The sequence below is a fragment of the Simochromis diagramma genome, unplaced genomic scaffold, assembly GCF_900408965.1.
Source record: "Simochromis diagramma unplaced genomic scaffold, fSimDia1.1 OVJJ01000348.1, whole genome shotgun sequence".
Classification (NCBI taxonomy): Eukaryota; Metazoa; Chordata; class Actinopteri; order Cichliformes; family Cichlidae; genus Simochromis; species Simochromis diagramma.
In genome coordinates this window covers 2,614,252-2,632,321 of record NW_024386755.1, presented here as the reverse complement: position 1 = coordinate 2,632,321, position 18,070 = coordinate 2,614,252, and the positions used below count along the sequence as shown (strand labels likewise).

Genomic DNA, 18,070 nt, shown 5'->3' with positions numbered 1-18,070 from the left:
GATAATGTTCATAAATTAAAAAACAATTTTTAACCAATTAGTAGACTTTATTTAATTTTTCTGCAACAATTAACTCAAATTTAATCAACTAAAAATTCATAATTTATTAACAAAGTGTTATCAAGTGTTTGATAATTGAAGCAAATATATTTCAGATCAGGACAATTTGGCTAGCCAGAAAAAAAACAAGTGTAATTGACTTTGACTTGATGTGACTAATTACTCGTGAGGATTTTTGGTATCTTGATAATAATCAGCCTGTTTTGTTTTGTTTTTAAACCATAAAATGAAGACATAGTTATTGTAGTTACATCACAACATCTGGGGGTAGTTTTCACCAAGTATACACTCTGAATAGGTGTATGAGACCTGCATTCATAATGGATGGCAGTTTTTTTCCCTCATTTCTGGAACCATTTGCACTTGAAAAATAGATGTTACTTGAATTCTCGCAGTGTGATAAATATGGGTCTTCCAGCAATTTCCTTGCAGAAATTCAATAAAGTTTTATGATGCACTTCAGGTATTGTTGGTAATATTTTTCAAGGAGTGAGCCAGCTTAATGTAGCAGAAATAGCAGTGAAGGTTTAAAATAAATGGGGGGTTTTTTCTGCAAGCGGGAGATGATGTACAAGGCATCTCACTACTTACAAGCAGGTAATGTCTATAAGCTCCTGTTTGCACCATGAGAAAATGAAAGCTGAATCTTAAAATGGACTGTTCAGTGTCCCCTGACACCACAAGCACACTAATTAGCTGATGGTAGCAACTAGTGAGCAAATTAATACAGTCTTAAGAGTTTGCACAAAACATTGGTCTGGTGATTCACTCCCCCACCCCACACCACAGATTGCACAGACTATTGCATAAATTGTGGAAAGTACAAACAGTGAATTCCAGCTTCTTACAGGCAAAAGACTACAACGTGAAAAAACTACTTCTTTCAATAGGATGAGAAAAGCCAACATGCCAAAGTATGCAACTGGTTTAAAGTTAAAATTAGCAACCATCCTTTTCCATGTTTTCCACAATTAAACACATTTAAAGTCAAAAATCTCAGATACCTGAACTACACAAGGAGGAACAGAAATACCAGCAGTTCTAGGAAATGACTTCATATTAACCTCAATAAACCAAATGATCCTAAGCAAACTAACGAAAATAAAAGAAATGATTTACCAGGCGTGAAACCTGCTGTACGCAACCTTACACCACGTGTTCCGATGTCTCCTTCTTTGTTGGACAGATTGCACGGTTCTGCAAATAAGTTGATGATTCACTTTCTGTCTCACTCATCTGTTCCTTTTACTGTCCTTTAATAGGAATCCTTTGCACTTCCTCTGTACAGTGAAGAAATAAGTCGTATGACCAGGTTTCTAAAAACAAGTGCAAACAAGTGCAAACAAGTGCAAACAAGTGCATCACTGACTGATAACCATCGTTCGTCGTACAAGGCTAGGTTAGGAGTAACCAACATTTTGGTTTGAACACACCTGACAGCCCTGTGTGACCAATTCATACAAATCTAATTGTTTTAATTGTTATTTATTCATTTTATAACATCATGGAGGTTTTTTTGTACATCAGTTATTTTGTATTGAATAACTGATTTTCTTTTGGCTAATGGTTTGAAAAGTTTTTGATGACCCTTTTTAAACGTTTTACCTTTAATCAGAGTTATAGCTTGCTCTAACTGGCTTGCTCAACCTGTTTGTCAATTAAGCAAACAACTTTTAACAATTTACTTACATTTAATTATTTTGAGGATTTAGTCTTCACTTTTAGTTTTGGTAATTAACATCGCTACTTACACTTGTTACGTCACACGTTCTAAGATTTACCACAGTAGTCTAAAAACTTTACATTGTAATGACGTGGCGGGAATGAGAATTGGCAACTCTGAGAGTACTCGTGTACAAGTTAGTCAGTGTAAAATCACCACTCTTCCACATCAAAAGGAGTCAGTTCGGATAGCTCAGGCATTGGACCAGGACACCTCCTGGGTTCTTCTTGAAGGAAGTGTTTAAGGCATTTCCAACTGGGGTCCCCTAGGTGGGTCCTCCCAGTTGGACATGCCCGAAGAAACCCCGGGACATGTTTAAGAGTTTCAGTTTCAGGTCTGGGCTCTCTCCTCATACTGTTCCCCCCACAGCCCAGAAACAGATGAGCAGTAAGAAAAAAAAGCAAAAAAAGGATGTACAAAGGATTAACAGTTTTCTTACTTCCCTATTAAATATTAGCCACTTACAAAAACTCAGTGAGCTATCAGTTTCATTTCTTTATTACTTTCAGCTAGTATTCAGTGTTCATTCAGTATACAATCAATGTGTATTCCTACTGTGCACACATACACATTTACAGTGGGGCAAAAAAGTATTTAGTCAGCCACCGATTGTGCAAGTTCCCCCACTTAAAATGATGACAGAGGTCAGTAATTTGCACCAGAGGTACACTTCAACTGTGAGAGACAGAATGTGAAAGAAAAATCCATGAATCCACATGGTAGGATTTGTAAAGAATTTATTCGTAAATTAGGGTGGAAAATAAGTATTTGGTCACCTCAAACAAGGAAAATCTCTGGCTCTCACAGACCTGTAACGTCTTCTGTAAGAAGCTTTTCTGTCCCCCACTCGTTACCTGTATGAATGGCACCTGTTTGAACTCATCATCTGTATAAAAGACACCTGTCCACAGCCTCAAACAGTCAGACTCCAAACTCCGCCATGGCCAAGACCAAAGAGCTTTCGAAGGACACCAGGAAAAGTATTGTAGACCTGCACCAGACTGGGAAGAGTGAATCTACAATAGGCAAGCAGCTTGGTGTGAAAAAATCAACTGTGGGAGCAATCATCAGAAAATGGAAGACATACAAGACCACTGACAATCTCCCTCGATCTGGGGCTCCACGCCAGATATCATCCCGTGGGGTCAAAATGATCATGAGAACGGTGAGCAAAGATCCCAGAACCACACGGGGGGACCTGGTGAATGACCTGCAGAGAGCTGGGACCAAAGTAACAAAGGTCACCATCAGTAACACACTACAACGGCAGGGAATCAAATCCCGCAGTGCCAGACGTGTTCCGCTGCTGAAGCCAGTGCATGTCCAGGCCCGTCTGAAGTTTGCCAGAGAGCACATGGATGATACAGCAGAGGATTGGGAGAATGTCATGTGGTCAGATGAAACCAAAGTAGAACTTTTGGTATAAACTCAACTCGTCGTGTTTGGAGGAAGAAGAATACTGAGTTGCATCCCAAGAACACCATACCTACTGTGAAGCATGGGGGTGGAAACATCATGCTATGGGGCTGTTTTTCTGCCAAGGGGACAGGACGACTGATCCGTGTTAAGGACAGAATGAATGGGGCCATGTATCGTGAGATTTTGAGCCAAAGCCTCCTTCCATCAGTGAGAACTTTGAAGATGAAACGTGGCTGGGTCTTCCAACATGACAATGATCCAAAACACACCGCCCAGGCAACAAAGGAGTGGCTCCGTAAGAAGCATTTGAAAGTCCTGGAGTGGCCTAGCCAGTCTCCAGACCTCAACCCCATAGGAAATCTGTGGCGGGAGTTGAAAGTCCGTGTTGCTCGGCGACAGCCCCAAAACATCACTGCTCTCGAGAAGATCTGCATGGAGGAATGGGCCAAAATACCAGCTACTGTGTGTGCAAACCTGGTAAAGACCTATAGTGAACGTTTGACCTCTGTTATTGCCAACAAAGGTTATGTTACAAAGTATTGAGTTGTATTTTTGTTATTGACCAAATACTTATTTTCCACTCTGATTTACGAATAAATTCTTTACAAATCCTACCATGTGGATTCATGGATTTTTTTTTCACATTCTGTCTCTCACAGTTGAAGTGTACCTCTGGTGCAAATTACTGACCTCTGTCATCATTTTAGGTGGGGGAACTTGCACAATCGGTGGCTGACTAAATACTTTTTTGCCCCACTGTAGATCAGAGAATACGTCACCACCCACATACACGTTTTCATCCCCGATACAAGTCGTGTGAGAATGGTCTTCGCTAGTGATAAACACAAGGTTACCTTTGTCATAATTTGTTATAATACAACACACAATATGTGTGCATTTAAATAGCTACATCATGAAAAGTATATATGAACATTGGTGATTCTAGAAAAACACATTCAACAGTGCAGATGTAGAGAAAGTGTGTTAAGAAGCTTCTTGTCACCAAGTATATGTGTATGGTAGGCAGATACAGGGAGGGCACTGCAGCAGAGTAAATGGTGGCAGTATTGATCTCCGATGCTCTTTTATAGCCCTGTCATGTCAGTTTAGCACCTTGGCAACATTCGCTTTAAAGCTGCATCAATTCTGAACTCTGACTTTCAGCAAAAGGCAGATAGAACGAGACATTTAGAGTGAGGAAGACGAAGGACAGATAACCAGAGAAAAGCAAGTGGTAATTGCTACATCAAGAACTTAATGTATCTAACCTTAAGTATGAAATGAAAACATTTCACACTTAACAACATACCTGGATTTAATGATGCTTTTACTTTTATAAAAAAAAATCATGCTTGAGCCATTATATAGTAACATCAGTCACTAGAGCAAACATACTGAACAACATATAAAAGATATGAGAATCCCAAATGTGTTTCCATTACAATGGTTGGCTTGATTAACTGACACCTGGTATTGATAACATCTCGCTGGAATGAATGGTTTTGAAATCGGCCTCCTCTGACGCTCCAATTCTGCGTGGTGAAGCAGAAAATGAACCCTCTCTGCATTATCTGACACCTTATGAGTATTGGATTTCATCGCTGAAGGGAAAATGTGCTGTGTCCACTACTACAGCACTGCATTTGAACTCAAAGATTTCAGCAATATGAACGGCTCTGTGAACACTGGGCTGTTACACTTAGGGATGAGTACTGAGGCACTGTGTGAAACTGGTAAAAAAAACACCATACTGGTTAGTACCATAGTATTGCTGCTGTTGTTATTCATGCAACCTTAATTCTTCCTTATACAAAGCCACCAGGGTCGAGAACAAATGTAAAGTTGCTGTGTGTTTACAGCTCTCTGATAACTGCTGATCCAATATTTTAAGACAACAGAGCTACATGAATGAGAGGTTCCTTTACCAGAGCCTTGATGGGATTTACTAAACTAAAAATGCAATACCTCTGGTTGCAAAAAGCGACGACGCTTCACAAACAATTTCCTAACGTCACCAACATTCTTTATACTGTTATACTGTCTTTATACTACTCAGGACAGAGTTGGCTTTGATTTAAAACACGTCTTTAAATGTTCCTAACTGATCACAAGTACCTGTCACAGATTCTCAGTGATTACATGCAGGGAAGAAGAAAACACTGTCACATGTTTACTGGTGAAGCATTTTAATGGTAGATAGAGTGGTTGTTGTATAGTGTTTTTCTACTCTACTTGACAACTCAAAGCACTATATACTAAAAACCTCAGTCTCCCATTCACACAGGCTTTTTTCCTATGCGGGAGCTTTCTATCCAACATTCACACTTCGATGAATGTAGAGCAAATCAGTGAACAGTACATGGTATCAGGGATACTTTGACATGCAGACTGGAGCAGCAAGGGATCAAACCACAAACCTTCAAATTTTAGCTCCTCCTGAGCTACAGCCAGCCCAAGTTCAATCAAAACCTTCATGGATAAAAGCCAACTAGACTCTTTGAGCACTCGACCTAAACAAGCTTAAACATGTAGAACTATCTTTTCACCTGCTTCCATCCAACACAGTCCAAGTGGATATGAAGTGTGTGTCTCATGAAGGCTGCTATAACCTGATCTGCAATTTGGAACTGTAAACGTCCGTGAGCACTTTTCTCTAATAGTAACACTGTGATGCAGAGGGCGTGTTTAAAGGGCTGGTAGAGGTGACTGTGGCCTCACGGGGTCCATAGCAAGCTAGAAAGATTTGAGTTTGCCTGTTTCAGTGTGAGCTGCCATGACAATTCCAGAAAATTTATTTTGTGGTAATAAACTACATGTTCACTGGCACTACAGGGACATTACCAAACGACCTCATATCTCATTACAATCAGGTTGAGATTCCATTCAAAAGTAATAATTTCAGACCAACGTTTTTACTGACCGATCGCAGGTGCAGGCGACCAGCACGCTGAGCATGATGTAGACGATGAAGGTGAAGATTACGGCTGTGATGGTGCCCCGGGGAATGGAGTAGCTGGGATTCTTCAGGTCACCTGATGGATAATGCAGGTTTTATGGTGTATGTTCTGACACAGGTAACCAGGCGGCACACACACAACATCTGTTCACTTACCTGACATGTTGGAGCCGGCCATGATCCCCGTGCAGCCGTTGAACATGACGGCGAACACGGTGGCGAAGGTCATCGTGGTTTGCGTTGTGTAATCTACAGTGTAATCAGCTGCAGGAAGACATATGAACAGATACAGCCCTGGAGTCAATGCTTTTATCGACACCACCACTCTTCAAAGAAAACTTCAATCTGCTGCACCTGTCTGCCCATCCAGCTTCATCATGTTTTGGAGCATTAGAGAAAGCAATCCTTTGTAACGCTTCTCTGAGCGCCATCAAATCTATCACATGATTTATTTGGGAAAATTCAATTTTGCAGCTCCAATCTGTGAGACATCCATTCTCTGTCTTCTCTATTTGTATCAGACAAAACAATTGGGAGTGCACATCCTATCTAAGAACAAGACAGACTTGTGATCACCGTTCAGTGATATAAAAGCTCAGTGTCAATGGTTTCCTGGCCTTTGCTCTGTATAATCTCAGTGAGGGCGGATAGCACTTATTTGGTCTGTGCTCAATGTGAGCACGCATCTACTGCTTAAAACTTCTGTCTGCAAGGGGCAGCCAATTAGTTAGAAATGCAACAGCCATTGCACAGCAAGCACGTGTGAAAAATAACACAAAATTCCAAATTTTTTGGATGCAAACTTGTCATCTAACGGATATACACACCGAAAGCATTCATTCTAAAAAAATGAACCGTGAAAAAAAAATGAAGTTCACATCAAGCAATGATGTCGAGCTTGGTTCGAAAAAATAAACGCTGCAAATTCATCCAGCGACATCATGCAGTCGGTGTGAATGGCTGCATTAATAGGCAAGTCCAAAAAATATTTCTAATGCACAAATTATTTGCACAGATTTAACATGTTTGGTGTGTAAAGGTCTTAAGCAGAAAGGAGGCAATCAACTGAGCTGCTGAACCAAGGCCCAGGATAAGAAAGTGATGCACTATTTTGAACTGTGAGGCACGCAAAGCCACTATAGTAGGCTCCATAAATAAAACCTTGCCGCTTGGAAATGAGCATGACGGGGTCCCTTTTCAGGGAGGTACACAACAAATAAAAGCTCAGTACTGATGTTGTCACTGATGGAATAAAAAGTCAAATGTTTTGCTGCAGAACAATTTTCAGTCAAATCCTAGCACAACCTTTTATTTTACAAGCATTTGTGCATGTGTGTGTGTGTGTGTGCGTGCGTGCATGTGCGTCCTCATACTGAAAACAGGGATTATCCAAAGATGTGTGTTTAATAGCTGCCACGTGTGCATGCCTGAGTTAGAGCAATTAGCTCACAAATCATGTGCTTTACAGTAAGGCAGTGCAAACACAGAGGAGCGCTTGGTTTGGCTTCTGTGAATATTAAGATCCTGGACACATGTATAACCTCTAATTACGAAGCTTTCCTTTTCAGTCAGCAGTAAAATGAAAAAAAAAAAATTAATGTGCTTTTAGGAAAGCAGCCACTGTCAGAAGAATGACACCATTTTCTCCACAACAGCGACTTCCGCTGGTTGGTGTTTACACCTTCACATGTTTGGCTGAGATTGCAGGGAATAGAGTCAAATCAGTCCAAAGGTAATAAAACCTGCCGACCAGCATGTCTGAAGCTCACTTATTAACATGCTGCATTTCATTTTCCGAGATTTTGGAATGAAGAAAAAAAAAGAAGAAAAAAAATCACTTAAGCCGAATACACAGTGGAAGCAATTTGCTGATTATGCATCGCTTTGAAGCTGCCAGTAGGTCTCTTGCGGACATGCAAGGCTTCAGCTGCCTAGGTTACCCCCTAATGTATTTACTAACAAGTAATACGTCAACTGTTTTCTTCACTCTGATTGGTAGTCTCTTCACTTGCCCATTGGACCTGCGCACATCGCGTCACCAGCAGTTATTTTGCCCATAGTCGCTTGAGGTCACCTAATAGACTTCACTTTCTATGGTCTCTGATCACTGTGAATCATTCCCAGTGTTTTCCAGATCAAACAAAAATACTTATTTTTGTTCTTCCCAAATCAGATCAGTATGGATACATTTTATTACAAAGGTAAAACTGAAAGAGTATCTCTGTATGGGGATTTTTTTATTATTCTTTCATATAATAACATTAAGACATGACCAAGTGGAATGATTGACCCACGATTCTCATGAATGATTAAAATGATCATTCAGATTTTCTAACTTATTTATAAGGGAACAATTATCTGCATTTGCATTCTTTTACTCTTTTGCAGTTGCTTTTGTTGCTTTGGAATATTCACATTTGCAATAACTGTAACCCCCAGCCATAGTTGGACTGGCCATCGGGCATACCGGGCATTTGCCCGGTGGGCCGCTGGCGATTTTTTGTTTTTATGGGCCGATGGATTTTTTTTTTTTTTTTTTAAGGAAGGGTATATATAATGAAAGGTGTTGGATTGGCCAATTGGTCATGATCGACTCTGGGCTGGACCAATTACAGCCGAGGAGGCCGGATGCACCCTCCCCCTTGTTTAGCAATCACGTGATTTTCGCGCATTGCATGTCGGGAACTCGTGGCAAAACAATCCAAGTACCGCATCAAATGCAAGCATTTGTAGCACCGCAAAACGTTCATTCTCCGGTTCCATACCTTCTTGTTTTTTCTTTGCCGCACAAAATAGGAATGTACAAAACAAAAGGAGAACAATGCCGGTCCGTACAAAGACAGACTCGACGAAAAGACAAACAAAAGATACGAGGAAAAATCAAAGGAGTGAAAGTGTCAGACCCTTAGGAGCACACAGAGGGACAAAAGACGTTAGCGTGCTGCCCAACTTTCACCACGCTCAGATTTATAATTATACGGTTCTTGGAGTGAGTGCATACACTCATGAAGGTTAGTAACTTCATGTCACTGCAACAAGCCCAGGTACAGTTTACCGACGGATGGGTACAGGACCTTGAAATGCACCGTGTAGAACGAAAGACCATGGTACTAACAAAGGTAAGTTTACCAGTCTCACAAATCGTCGTCATAAATACACATTCGTTAACCGTTTATTAATATAACCTTTGAGCTCAACGGTAATTAATTAGTAGTGGAAATAATTTCTGGTAGCATTACAGAAATGTAGCAGTGACAATAATATTGTGTGCTGTAATTGTACTGGACAATTAGTGATACAAAACAACTGTTTTATCCTGTGAATAAAAGTATATGTTTTTGTCAGTGTACCATGGTAATAACAGAAGCGAAACGCAATATTGTGTCAGGACAATTCACTATTTATGCACAATAAATAAAGGAGCATAGCGCGACAATTTCTGTTCAGCGCCAAACTTGCTTGTAACCTATATCACCAGTTATGTTAAGAAAAATGACGTATTAACTACTACAAAACTCTGACCTTGGGAATGCTTGGAGCAGACTAACATGGGAGCTGGAGTGTTATGAGAAGTTATATTTGGTATATCCAGACCATCTGTCGGCTCTTACTTCGGAAACATGGCTTAAAAAATTTCTCTTCAACAACGTAATCCGATAAAAAAAAACACCATCTCTTTACCCGTCGGCTTCCTGTGGCTGTCATGCGACCGGCTATTGCAGTTAATAATACAACAGCTTCTTGCCATTTTTTGGGTTTCTTTTTATCGCTGTGTAACTGAGTTCAATTGAAAGCCTGCGTGCGCTAGTACCTCTTGCCACAAGTTCCCAGAATCCTTTGCGGTTTTACCCCTGAATGACGTCACATTTTCAATCTTTATCCGGGTGGGCCGGTCTCTAGTCAAAATGCCTGGGCCGATTTTTTGTCCCAGTCCAGCCTTGCCCCCAGCCCGACAGGACACTGGTAACCGGGTGCATGTCAACAGTTAATATGTTATTAACTTAGCTGATATTGTTCTGTGGGAAAGAAGTTGGTATATTTTTAAGTGCTTGATGTGTGATGTTATAATCCTGTAAATAATGGGCCATGAAATTAATTTGCTTAATCATTACATAAGACCAACAGAAGCTTTTTATAAGGAGTGATATATGCAGGACAACATCTTCCTGAAGAATTATTCCATGAAACTGCCACTTAACAAGTTAAGACTACAGGAAGTGACAGTAAAATTAAATATAGCAATGAGAAGGGTGGCTGTTCCTGATGAAAGGGCTCAGGTAGTAAGAAATGAGTCATCAAGGTAACATTGTGCTAACACAAGTCTGTTACCATTTGAATACTTCTAATATCTGCAGAAAATACTAGATACTAAAAACTAGTTATTTGTTCCAGTTAGCTGGTTATTACAAACAAATGATCTGAAGAGCAGGTTCCTGAGCGTCCGTGCTCACAGCCACCTCTGTATATCTAAAATATAACCCTATTAGGGATGCACTGTCTCTGACACGATGCACATCCAAGTGTAGAAAGAACAGTCTGAAACTGAGCATTCTGAAGTATTTTGGGTCCGACCTTGATATTTGAAATTTGGCAATCAACAATGGCAATATTGGAAAGAAAACCACCGTTATAATAGTAAATCTATGGAAAAAAATAAAGAAAAATTTGTTAGAGCTCTCCAAGGTAAATTGCTAAAATGCTTTGTGGGCTAAATCAGGCAAACCCTTTGATTCTGTCTGAGTAAGTAATTATTATGTAATGAATGTATCTTTAATGCTAATCAGTTCTGTCCACACCTCCTGCTATTCACCTTTGTCCCTTGCACAGTTCAAAGATCACTTTACGTCATCCAGAGCTGAGCTGGTTATTATTAAATCTTATATATAGCACTCTGGCTTGTTTGAGCTTTCTTTCATAGACTGTAAAAGATGTATGAAGATATCTTCAGGATATCAAAGTGAGGCCAAGACGAAGTTCCATAGTGACATAGGATCAAGTCAATAAAGCCAGAGTTCTTCCACCACACACAGAGTCCAATAGAGTGGTCTGCGACCAGCTGACAACCACTGACTCCAGTGAGCTAAACCTGCGCCGAAGGTGAATCTTTTACTGAAATTTTACTTTTGGCTAGTAGCTAGTGAATTTTTCTATTCAGGGAAAACATCTCCCTAGCAACCGAGGCTAGGGAAACGTTCACTATGGCAGACAACTCTTGAGCAATGTGCACATAACGTTATGACTAAAAACTGAAAGATATCTACTGGAAGCAGTGTTCTGATGAATTGATGGCTTCAGTCCGTAGTTTCAAGTTTTTCTAAATAGGACATCGTGGTGTTTTTGTGGTAAAAAGGATAACAATCGCTGGGTGAGCTTACCCAGTGACTGACGAGTAGCTAAATTTACCAAAAAGTTTAAGGCTTCACAATGGTGGCTGTGGCTACAATGTAGCTTGCCATCACCAGTGTGTGAATGTGTGTGTGAATGGGTGGATGACTGGATATGTAAAGCGCTTTGGGGTCCTTAGGGACTAGTAAAGCGCTATATAAATACAGGCCATTTACCATTTACCAATGGGCCAACCAATATTTGACATCATGGTGGCTAATTCTTTTATAGGGAGTGTATGGGTATTATGCACAATGTACACAAGCAGTAAACATACAGAAGAGCATAAAAGACACTTATTGCTCATACTAACATGGTGGTATAATTTTTTTTATACTTTTTGACCCAGCAGTCCTCTAACTTACCCCATACGTTCCCAAGCAGTGTCTCCAACTTGAAGCCTGTAAAATTGGCTGTGGTGGGGCCCGTCGCATTGGGCTTCAGGTCAGGAAGCGTGATAGATTGAGGGTGCACGGCGAAGAAGCTGATGAAGACAGTGATCAGGACAACAATAACAATCACAAAGATGAGGAAGGTGGTTTTGGCATAAATGTGGGCTCCCACCAGGCACACCAGCAGGCACAGTAGGGCAATCCCAGTGCCATAAAGCAGAGACCACCAGTAGCCAGATGGAAGAACCTGGTAGTGAGAAGTGGCTACATTCCCAGCTAGAAGGATGAAATGAGAGACCCATTTTAATAATGTTAAGAAAGCTTAAATACACCACTCCCAATCTTAATGTGAGTTTTTCAAACAAAAGTACACAATTATGCTAATGAGACAAACTATGAAAGTGAAAGTTACCTTCAGGGACTCCAAATGTGGACAAGATGGCTTCAACCAGACCGAGCACCATCAGAGCACTGCCGCACACATTAGCCAGGAAGAACATGATGCCGATGCTGCCACCAAACTCTGGTCCCAGTGCTCGGCTGATCATGTCTGAGTGCCATTAAGGCAAAGCACACTTGTTTCATTCATTCACATGTATGTGCATTTCTCTACGGATAGTAGTCGAATAGTTTCGGGCAATATCATTACCTCCCTTGTAGTTTTTTTGGTTTATATTAGCTTAGCTTAGCATAAAGACTTCAAGCTGGGAAAAATAGGTAGCAAGCTGTCCAAAGACCAGTTAGTGAGTTTTGGGAGTGCTGGTAAGTGGATTGTGTTCCTTTTAAACTGAGGCATACTGGCTGTTAACACCCACTTCTAACAACATTTAAACAAACAGCCGTAAAAAGAAAGTAGACATGAATACTGGGAGGCTAGATATACAGCAAAGGCAAGAAGCGGCAAAGACAAAGGAAAAGGCTTACGGTGAATTTATAGTGACACCAAGATAAGATCAAAAGACTTGCATCGATTGGCTAGACAGACAGAGACTAATCTGAAAAGGATATGCGTTAGAGTGATTAAGGACAGAGGGCATTTCAACAAGTGAAAAGTGTGCATTGAGAAGATGGAAGGAGTACTCTGAGGAGCTGATGAACCAAGAAATAGAGAGAGTGAAGAGGATGGATGGAAAAAAGATGAATTAGGAAGTGCAGAGGATTAGTTAGGAGGTAGTAAGGGCTGCTATGAAGAGGATGAAAAGTAGAAAGGCAGGTGGTTCAGATAACATAGCTGTGCAGGTATGGAAATGTTTAGGAGAGAGGGCAGTGGACTTTTTACCAGGTGTTTCACACAATCGAGGAAAGTGAGAGAATGCCTGAGAAATGGAGATATACAGATATGTAGGGTGAACAGGTGAAGGGCAGAGCTGTAGCAGCTGCAGTATAAAGTTGATAAGCCATGCTATGAAGATGTAGGAAAGAGTTGTTGAAGCTAGGCTAAAAGGAATTTTGAATAATCTTGGAAATGCACCATTTAGAACTGTGGACATGGTCATGGTTGGAAGGCTGGATCCTCCCAAGTTTCCTCCTGCCAAGTCAGTGCCTCATCTAGGGTCATGGCACAAATAAAATGAGAGAAAATCCGAATTGGAATTGGAAAAGCAAAATTGCTAGAAGGCTTTATTAAGTTGCCCAGATACTACAAATGAACCAAAATCCATAGTGTTATTCTTTCACAGTTACCTTCAAGCAAAAATACTTAAAATGTAATCCTGGCTTATTTACACATTTTAGCATAAATGTGGCTATAATGGTTCTATTGGTCAGGACCCAAAATAAACATGATACTTTAAAGGTGTCTTTAGTACAAATAATCGCCAACCCTAGGTCCATTCAATGTCACTGACAAGTCTTGAACTGCACCAACATACAGATTATATTTGTTTAACTAGTTTTTGTTCTTTTAGTGCCTGCACCACTGGCACTGTTACAGTCGTATGCAGATGGCGTTTCTGTGTGTGTGTGTTTTAAGAGGATACAATAAGCTCCCCCGGCATCAAGGGCTCCATTGGTGGAGATGGCGCAGACAGACAGCACGGTCATACAGATGATGATGTAGGCCACAACATACATGGCAATAGCCTGGTAGAGCCCAGCCTGTCCCACTGCAAGTCCTAGTCAGAAAGCACAAACATGGTGAGATGAAGCACTAGAAACAATAGAGACCTAGAAAAATCTAGGATCTCTTTCTCAGACATGGTTTAATTTACCCTGCGGCACCTGAATCAGAAAACCCATAAATTAAGAGCATGCAAGGAAAAAACAGATAAATTAATGAGGGCAAGATGAAAAGTTTTTTAAAAAATTCATACAAAAGTCAGTCTGTATGGGTGGGGGTGGCATAAGGGTATAAAAATTCTGCAATATCAGGCAGAACCATACCATGTAGTGATTTCAAAGTAATTAATAAAACCTTAAGTTGAATTCTGCAGCAAACAGGAAGCCAGTGAAAGTAAGTACCCTTTCAGCTGTGTGCAGCTATACGCAGGCAACACAGTGAGTTTAAATACTCAATGTGGGAAGAAATGAGGGCGCAGATACGCACTTAAGTAACTGTCGAGAATTGTTCAGATGTTGGTAACATCTGTAATCTGTACATAGAAAGTCTGACCTAAACTCTTGACTTGCTGGTTGAAATCGAGGTGTGGCTCATATTCCTAATGTGTTGCTTTGGGTCAGTTATCAGTCATCCAAGGTAGGGAGTGACACTGAGAAATATGACCCAGACTATAAAAAACAAAGACTTCAGTTTTATTTATTTTTTTTGTCTTTTGTAAAGCCAGTAGACAAAATTCTCTTTGCTTGGAGATGAACCCCAGTAAGAAGTGAACCATCTTTGAAAAATACTTTTAAACCTGAACTTCCCTCACTGAGCCACTAATCCTGTGCTCAACTGTCTGAAAGCAGAAGTTACCTATGTGGTGTTGCACTGGTGACACCACCAAATGTGGTATCGAAAATGTGAGCAATTTAGAGTAACATGATAATTCCCCCAAACAAGCAGCGGAACCATCATGAAAATGGCCTTTTGTGCTGCAGAAACAAATTCATGCTTGCTTCAACTGTATGATGAACACATCTGCAAAACTCATTCAGGAAATGAAAAATGAAGGCAGCTCTGTCTTCGGCTTAAAAAATGACTCATCAAAACATTCCAACCTCAGTGAAAGCGAAACTGGAATCACATGTTGGAAGAAAATTCCCACTTCTCACAATAGCATCTGTGGTTGGAATGGTTCCTGACAGAAAGAAATTCCGAGGAAAACTAGAGTTTTTACACAACAATAAGTTTAACTAAAATTTCTGATATTCAAAAGCGAATGAATGTGCATCTAAATACATTTGGGACAGGATATTAAGCTCACTTTACACCATGCTAGACACACATTTACCACATTATCACTAGTTTCTGCTGTAACCTTTGAGAGGCATTAAAAGCACCATGGTTTCATACACTGTGACCAGTACTGCTGTGGATCTCACATGATCTCCAAGGACCAGACCTACAATCTCTTTAAGAATGCAGCAGGCACGGTTAATGAATGCAGCTTTAATTTCTTATCACTATTATCTTGTCAGTAGGGCATATTTTAGTCAAAGTCTTCATCCTTATCTGCGCCAGTTGTCAAGACTGATAAAATAGTAATTTCACATCCACAATGAAACCCCTAACAGTTCCTGTGCAAGGAGTCTGAAAACAGACACAACACTGTGTTTTCCCTGTGTGTGTGTGTGTGTGTGTGTGTGTGTGTGTGTGTGTGTTTTAGGAATCCTCACTGCACAGCAGCTGACGTCTCACGAGACTGAGGGAGGGGGACAGTGGTGGTGGTGGGGTGGGGAAAACAACTAACACAAGCAGCAATGCCCAGATATGAGGGGTTGTGATGAGAGAAAAGAGAAGGTGAAGTTAGATGTGACCTCTTTTAATGCTTTAAACACAGAAATAGGGGAAAGTGCATTAAATTATAAATATCTGCTTATTTTCATAGCAAGGTAAACAGTGGATGACCTCAGAGTGCTCCTTACTTAATATAGTATAGTCTATTTTTTATATTTGTCAAATATGTTGTTTTAGCATTATTGAGTATGGTAGGAGGTGTTAGCATACCTCTGATGAGATTGACCGCAGATGTTATCTGTCGTTTAATATTTGGAGACCATTTCACCTTCTTTTGCATCCTTCTGTCATTTTCCTCTCTGCTTAAAAAAAAGGGGGGGGGGGGGGGTCCTTAGTCCTTAGTACTCCCTAGTACCAATAGTTTTTCCTCTCGTGACTAAGGGCTAAATAGATTTGTAGCCCACTGTGATCTTCACTAGAATCTAGTCTTAACTGTAAGGGCACAATTCTTTGGTAGATTCATGGATATATAGAGAGAAATCCATCGTCTCAACTGGTCCACAAACAAGTACAACCTGTAGGATTTTAATCGGAGCAGAACACTCAGTTACACCTTCCCTCATTTAACAACACTGAGGGAAATTTTTACATCTACTCACTTTTGTATAACATTAAATTCCTGGCTATCTAAAGCTCCTTTTAGCAAATAAGCAAAGGCTGTACATCAGTGAGGTGGGAAAATCTCTCGTACGTCATTCATCCACAGAGGCAGGTTATATGAAAAACTATGTGAGACAGTTTGGGGTTTGAATATTTAAAAAAGCTATAGATGTGCCTCCTCGTGATATCAATGAATGAATGCCGTGCATACAGGTAATGGACATATGCTGTCACACCTGTACTGCAAAGCCGGAATGTCACGGAAGTGACATGTGACAGTGACAAGTAACGGAACATAACGGGATTTAACGTGAAAGTTAAAAAAAAAAAAGGGGGGGTCACAGTCGAGACATACACCCTCAACTTTGCTGAAAAGTGCACAACTTTAAAAATCTCTAAAGAGTTTGGCATCGCTCTTACCAAACAGGTGATTAGCGCACGTCCGTCTAAATGAGCACTCACCTATTCTGAGAAAGACTACCACGCTGAACATCGATAGCAAGGTAGGGATGACTACACCGAAGAAGGTGGAGAGTTTCTTCTGTTGCTTCTGCTGGGCAGCCCTCCGCCCTTGGCTGCCCGGGTTATGAACCGGGGCCTGCCTGCCCGCCTGTGACCGCAGCTCGGATTCATTGACGCTGGTAGAGAGGCGGTAGTGGAGGAGAGGAGTCCGCTCTGTCATGGTGAAACCTGCTCCCGGACTAGATTTCAAAACTTCATTAAAAAAAAGTGTCCCGGATAAATTTGAGCGATCAGACACCAGAGTTTAACTCTTGAAGTCTGCCCGGTTCGTGGAATATCTTCGAGCGTACAAATGAGCGTATTCCAACCGTTTCAAAAACCGAAGCAAGTGTATCAGTGGCGAGTCCTCATCAAAAAGAATCAACTTTACCTACCTACATAGCAAAGCAGTGGTTATGTTAATAATTAAAAAAAAATAAAATACAAATGCGTGTTAAACCTACATTTTAAAACGAGTAGGCCTTTCCTATAGCGTTATAATTCTGTTAAATGCCACATCAAGCGACTGTTGTATCGTAACATCTCATACAACTATATAGAAGAATATCATGTGACACGGGAATGTCATTTTGTCTTAATAGCGGTGATTTCCGGTTAAAACTGCCACAGTAGAACACAGGGAACGAAATGTAATTATGCCCAACTACCCCGGATGCAAACGGCAGGCAGGTGTATGAAGAGCTACCGTGTGGTTTTCATATGTGTGCGTGTCATATGAAGACCAACATGATTTTTTTTAATGCCAGCACAGACGACTATACAAATGTTTTATTTTGTAGGCAATGTGCACAGCTTCCGGTTTTGTCCTGTGTTTTCAATCAGTGCAGCGTCTTGATTTTCTGATTTTCCAGCGCCCCTTGGTGCCTGCCTGTTGCCTTTGGTCATATGACCGGGTTGGCCAATCACAGCAGTCCATTTTTCCGGCCACCTGCTGCATCAGGTTAGCCAGTTATTACGCTTGTGAACCTGGATACCTTCAAGGTCTTACAATGTTACAATGCAAAGTTACCATTCTAAACTTGAAATTATGACAGAAAACATACTAAATGCAGGCTTATTGTTATTATTATATACTTTATTATTTTGTGAAATTGCCGAAGGCACACTGAACATTG

At 40.6% G+C, this 18,070-nt stretch overlaps 1 protein-coding gene across 1 annotated transcript in view; it reads right to left on the bottom strand.

Moving 5' to 3' along the window:
• zgc:153039 (uncharacterized protein LOC767698 homolog) overlaps window positions 1-17,826 on the bottom strand; it is an 82,844-nt gene extending 65,018 nt beyond the window's left edge. Inside the window, exons 1-6 of the mRNA XM_040025388.1 lie at window positions 16,896-17,826; window positions 13,915-14,049; window positions 12,348-12,485; window positions 11,909-12,211; window positions 6,315-6,422; window positions 6,123-6,234 (exon numbers count right to left, since the gene is read on the bottom strand). Coding sequence (XP_039881322.1) covers window positions 6,123-6,234; window positions 6,315-6,422; window positions 11,909-12,211; window positions 12,348-12,485; window positions 13,915-14,049; window positions 16,896-17,115 — 1,016 coding nt within the window. The 5' untranslated portion in view covers window positions 17,116-17,826. The remainder of the gene's footprint in view (window positions 1-6,122; window positions 6,235-6,314; window positions 6,423-11,908; window positions 12,212-12,347; window positions 12,486-13,914; window positions 14,050-16,895) is intronic.
• Between the last annotated feature and the right edge of the window lie 244 nt (window positions 17,827-18,070).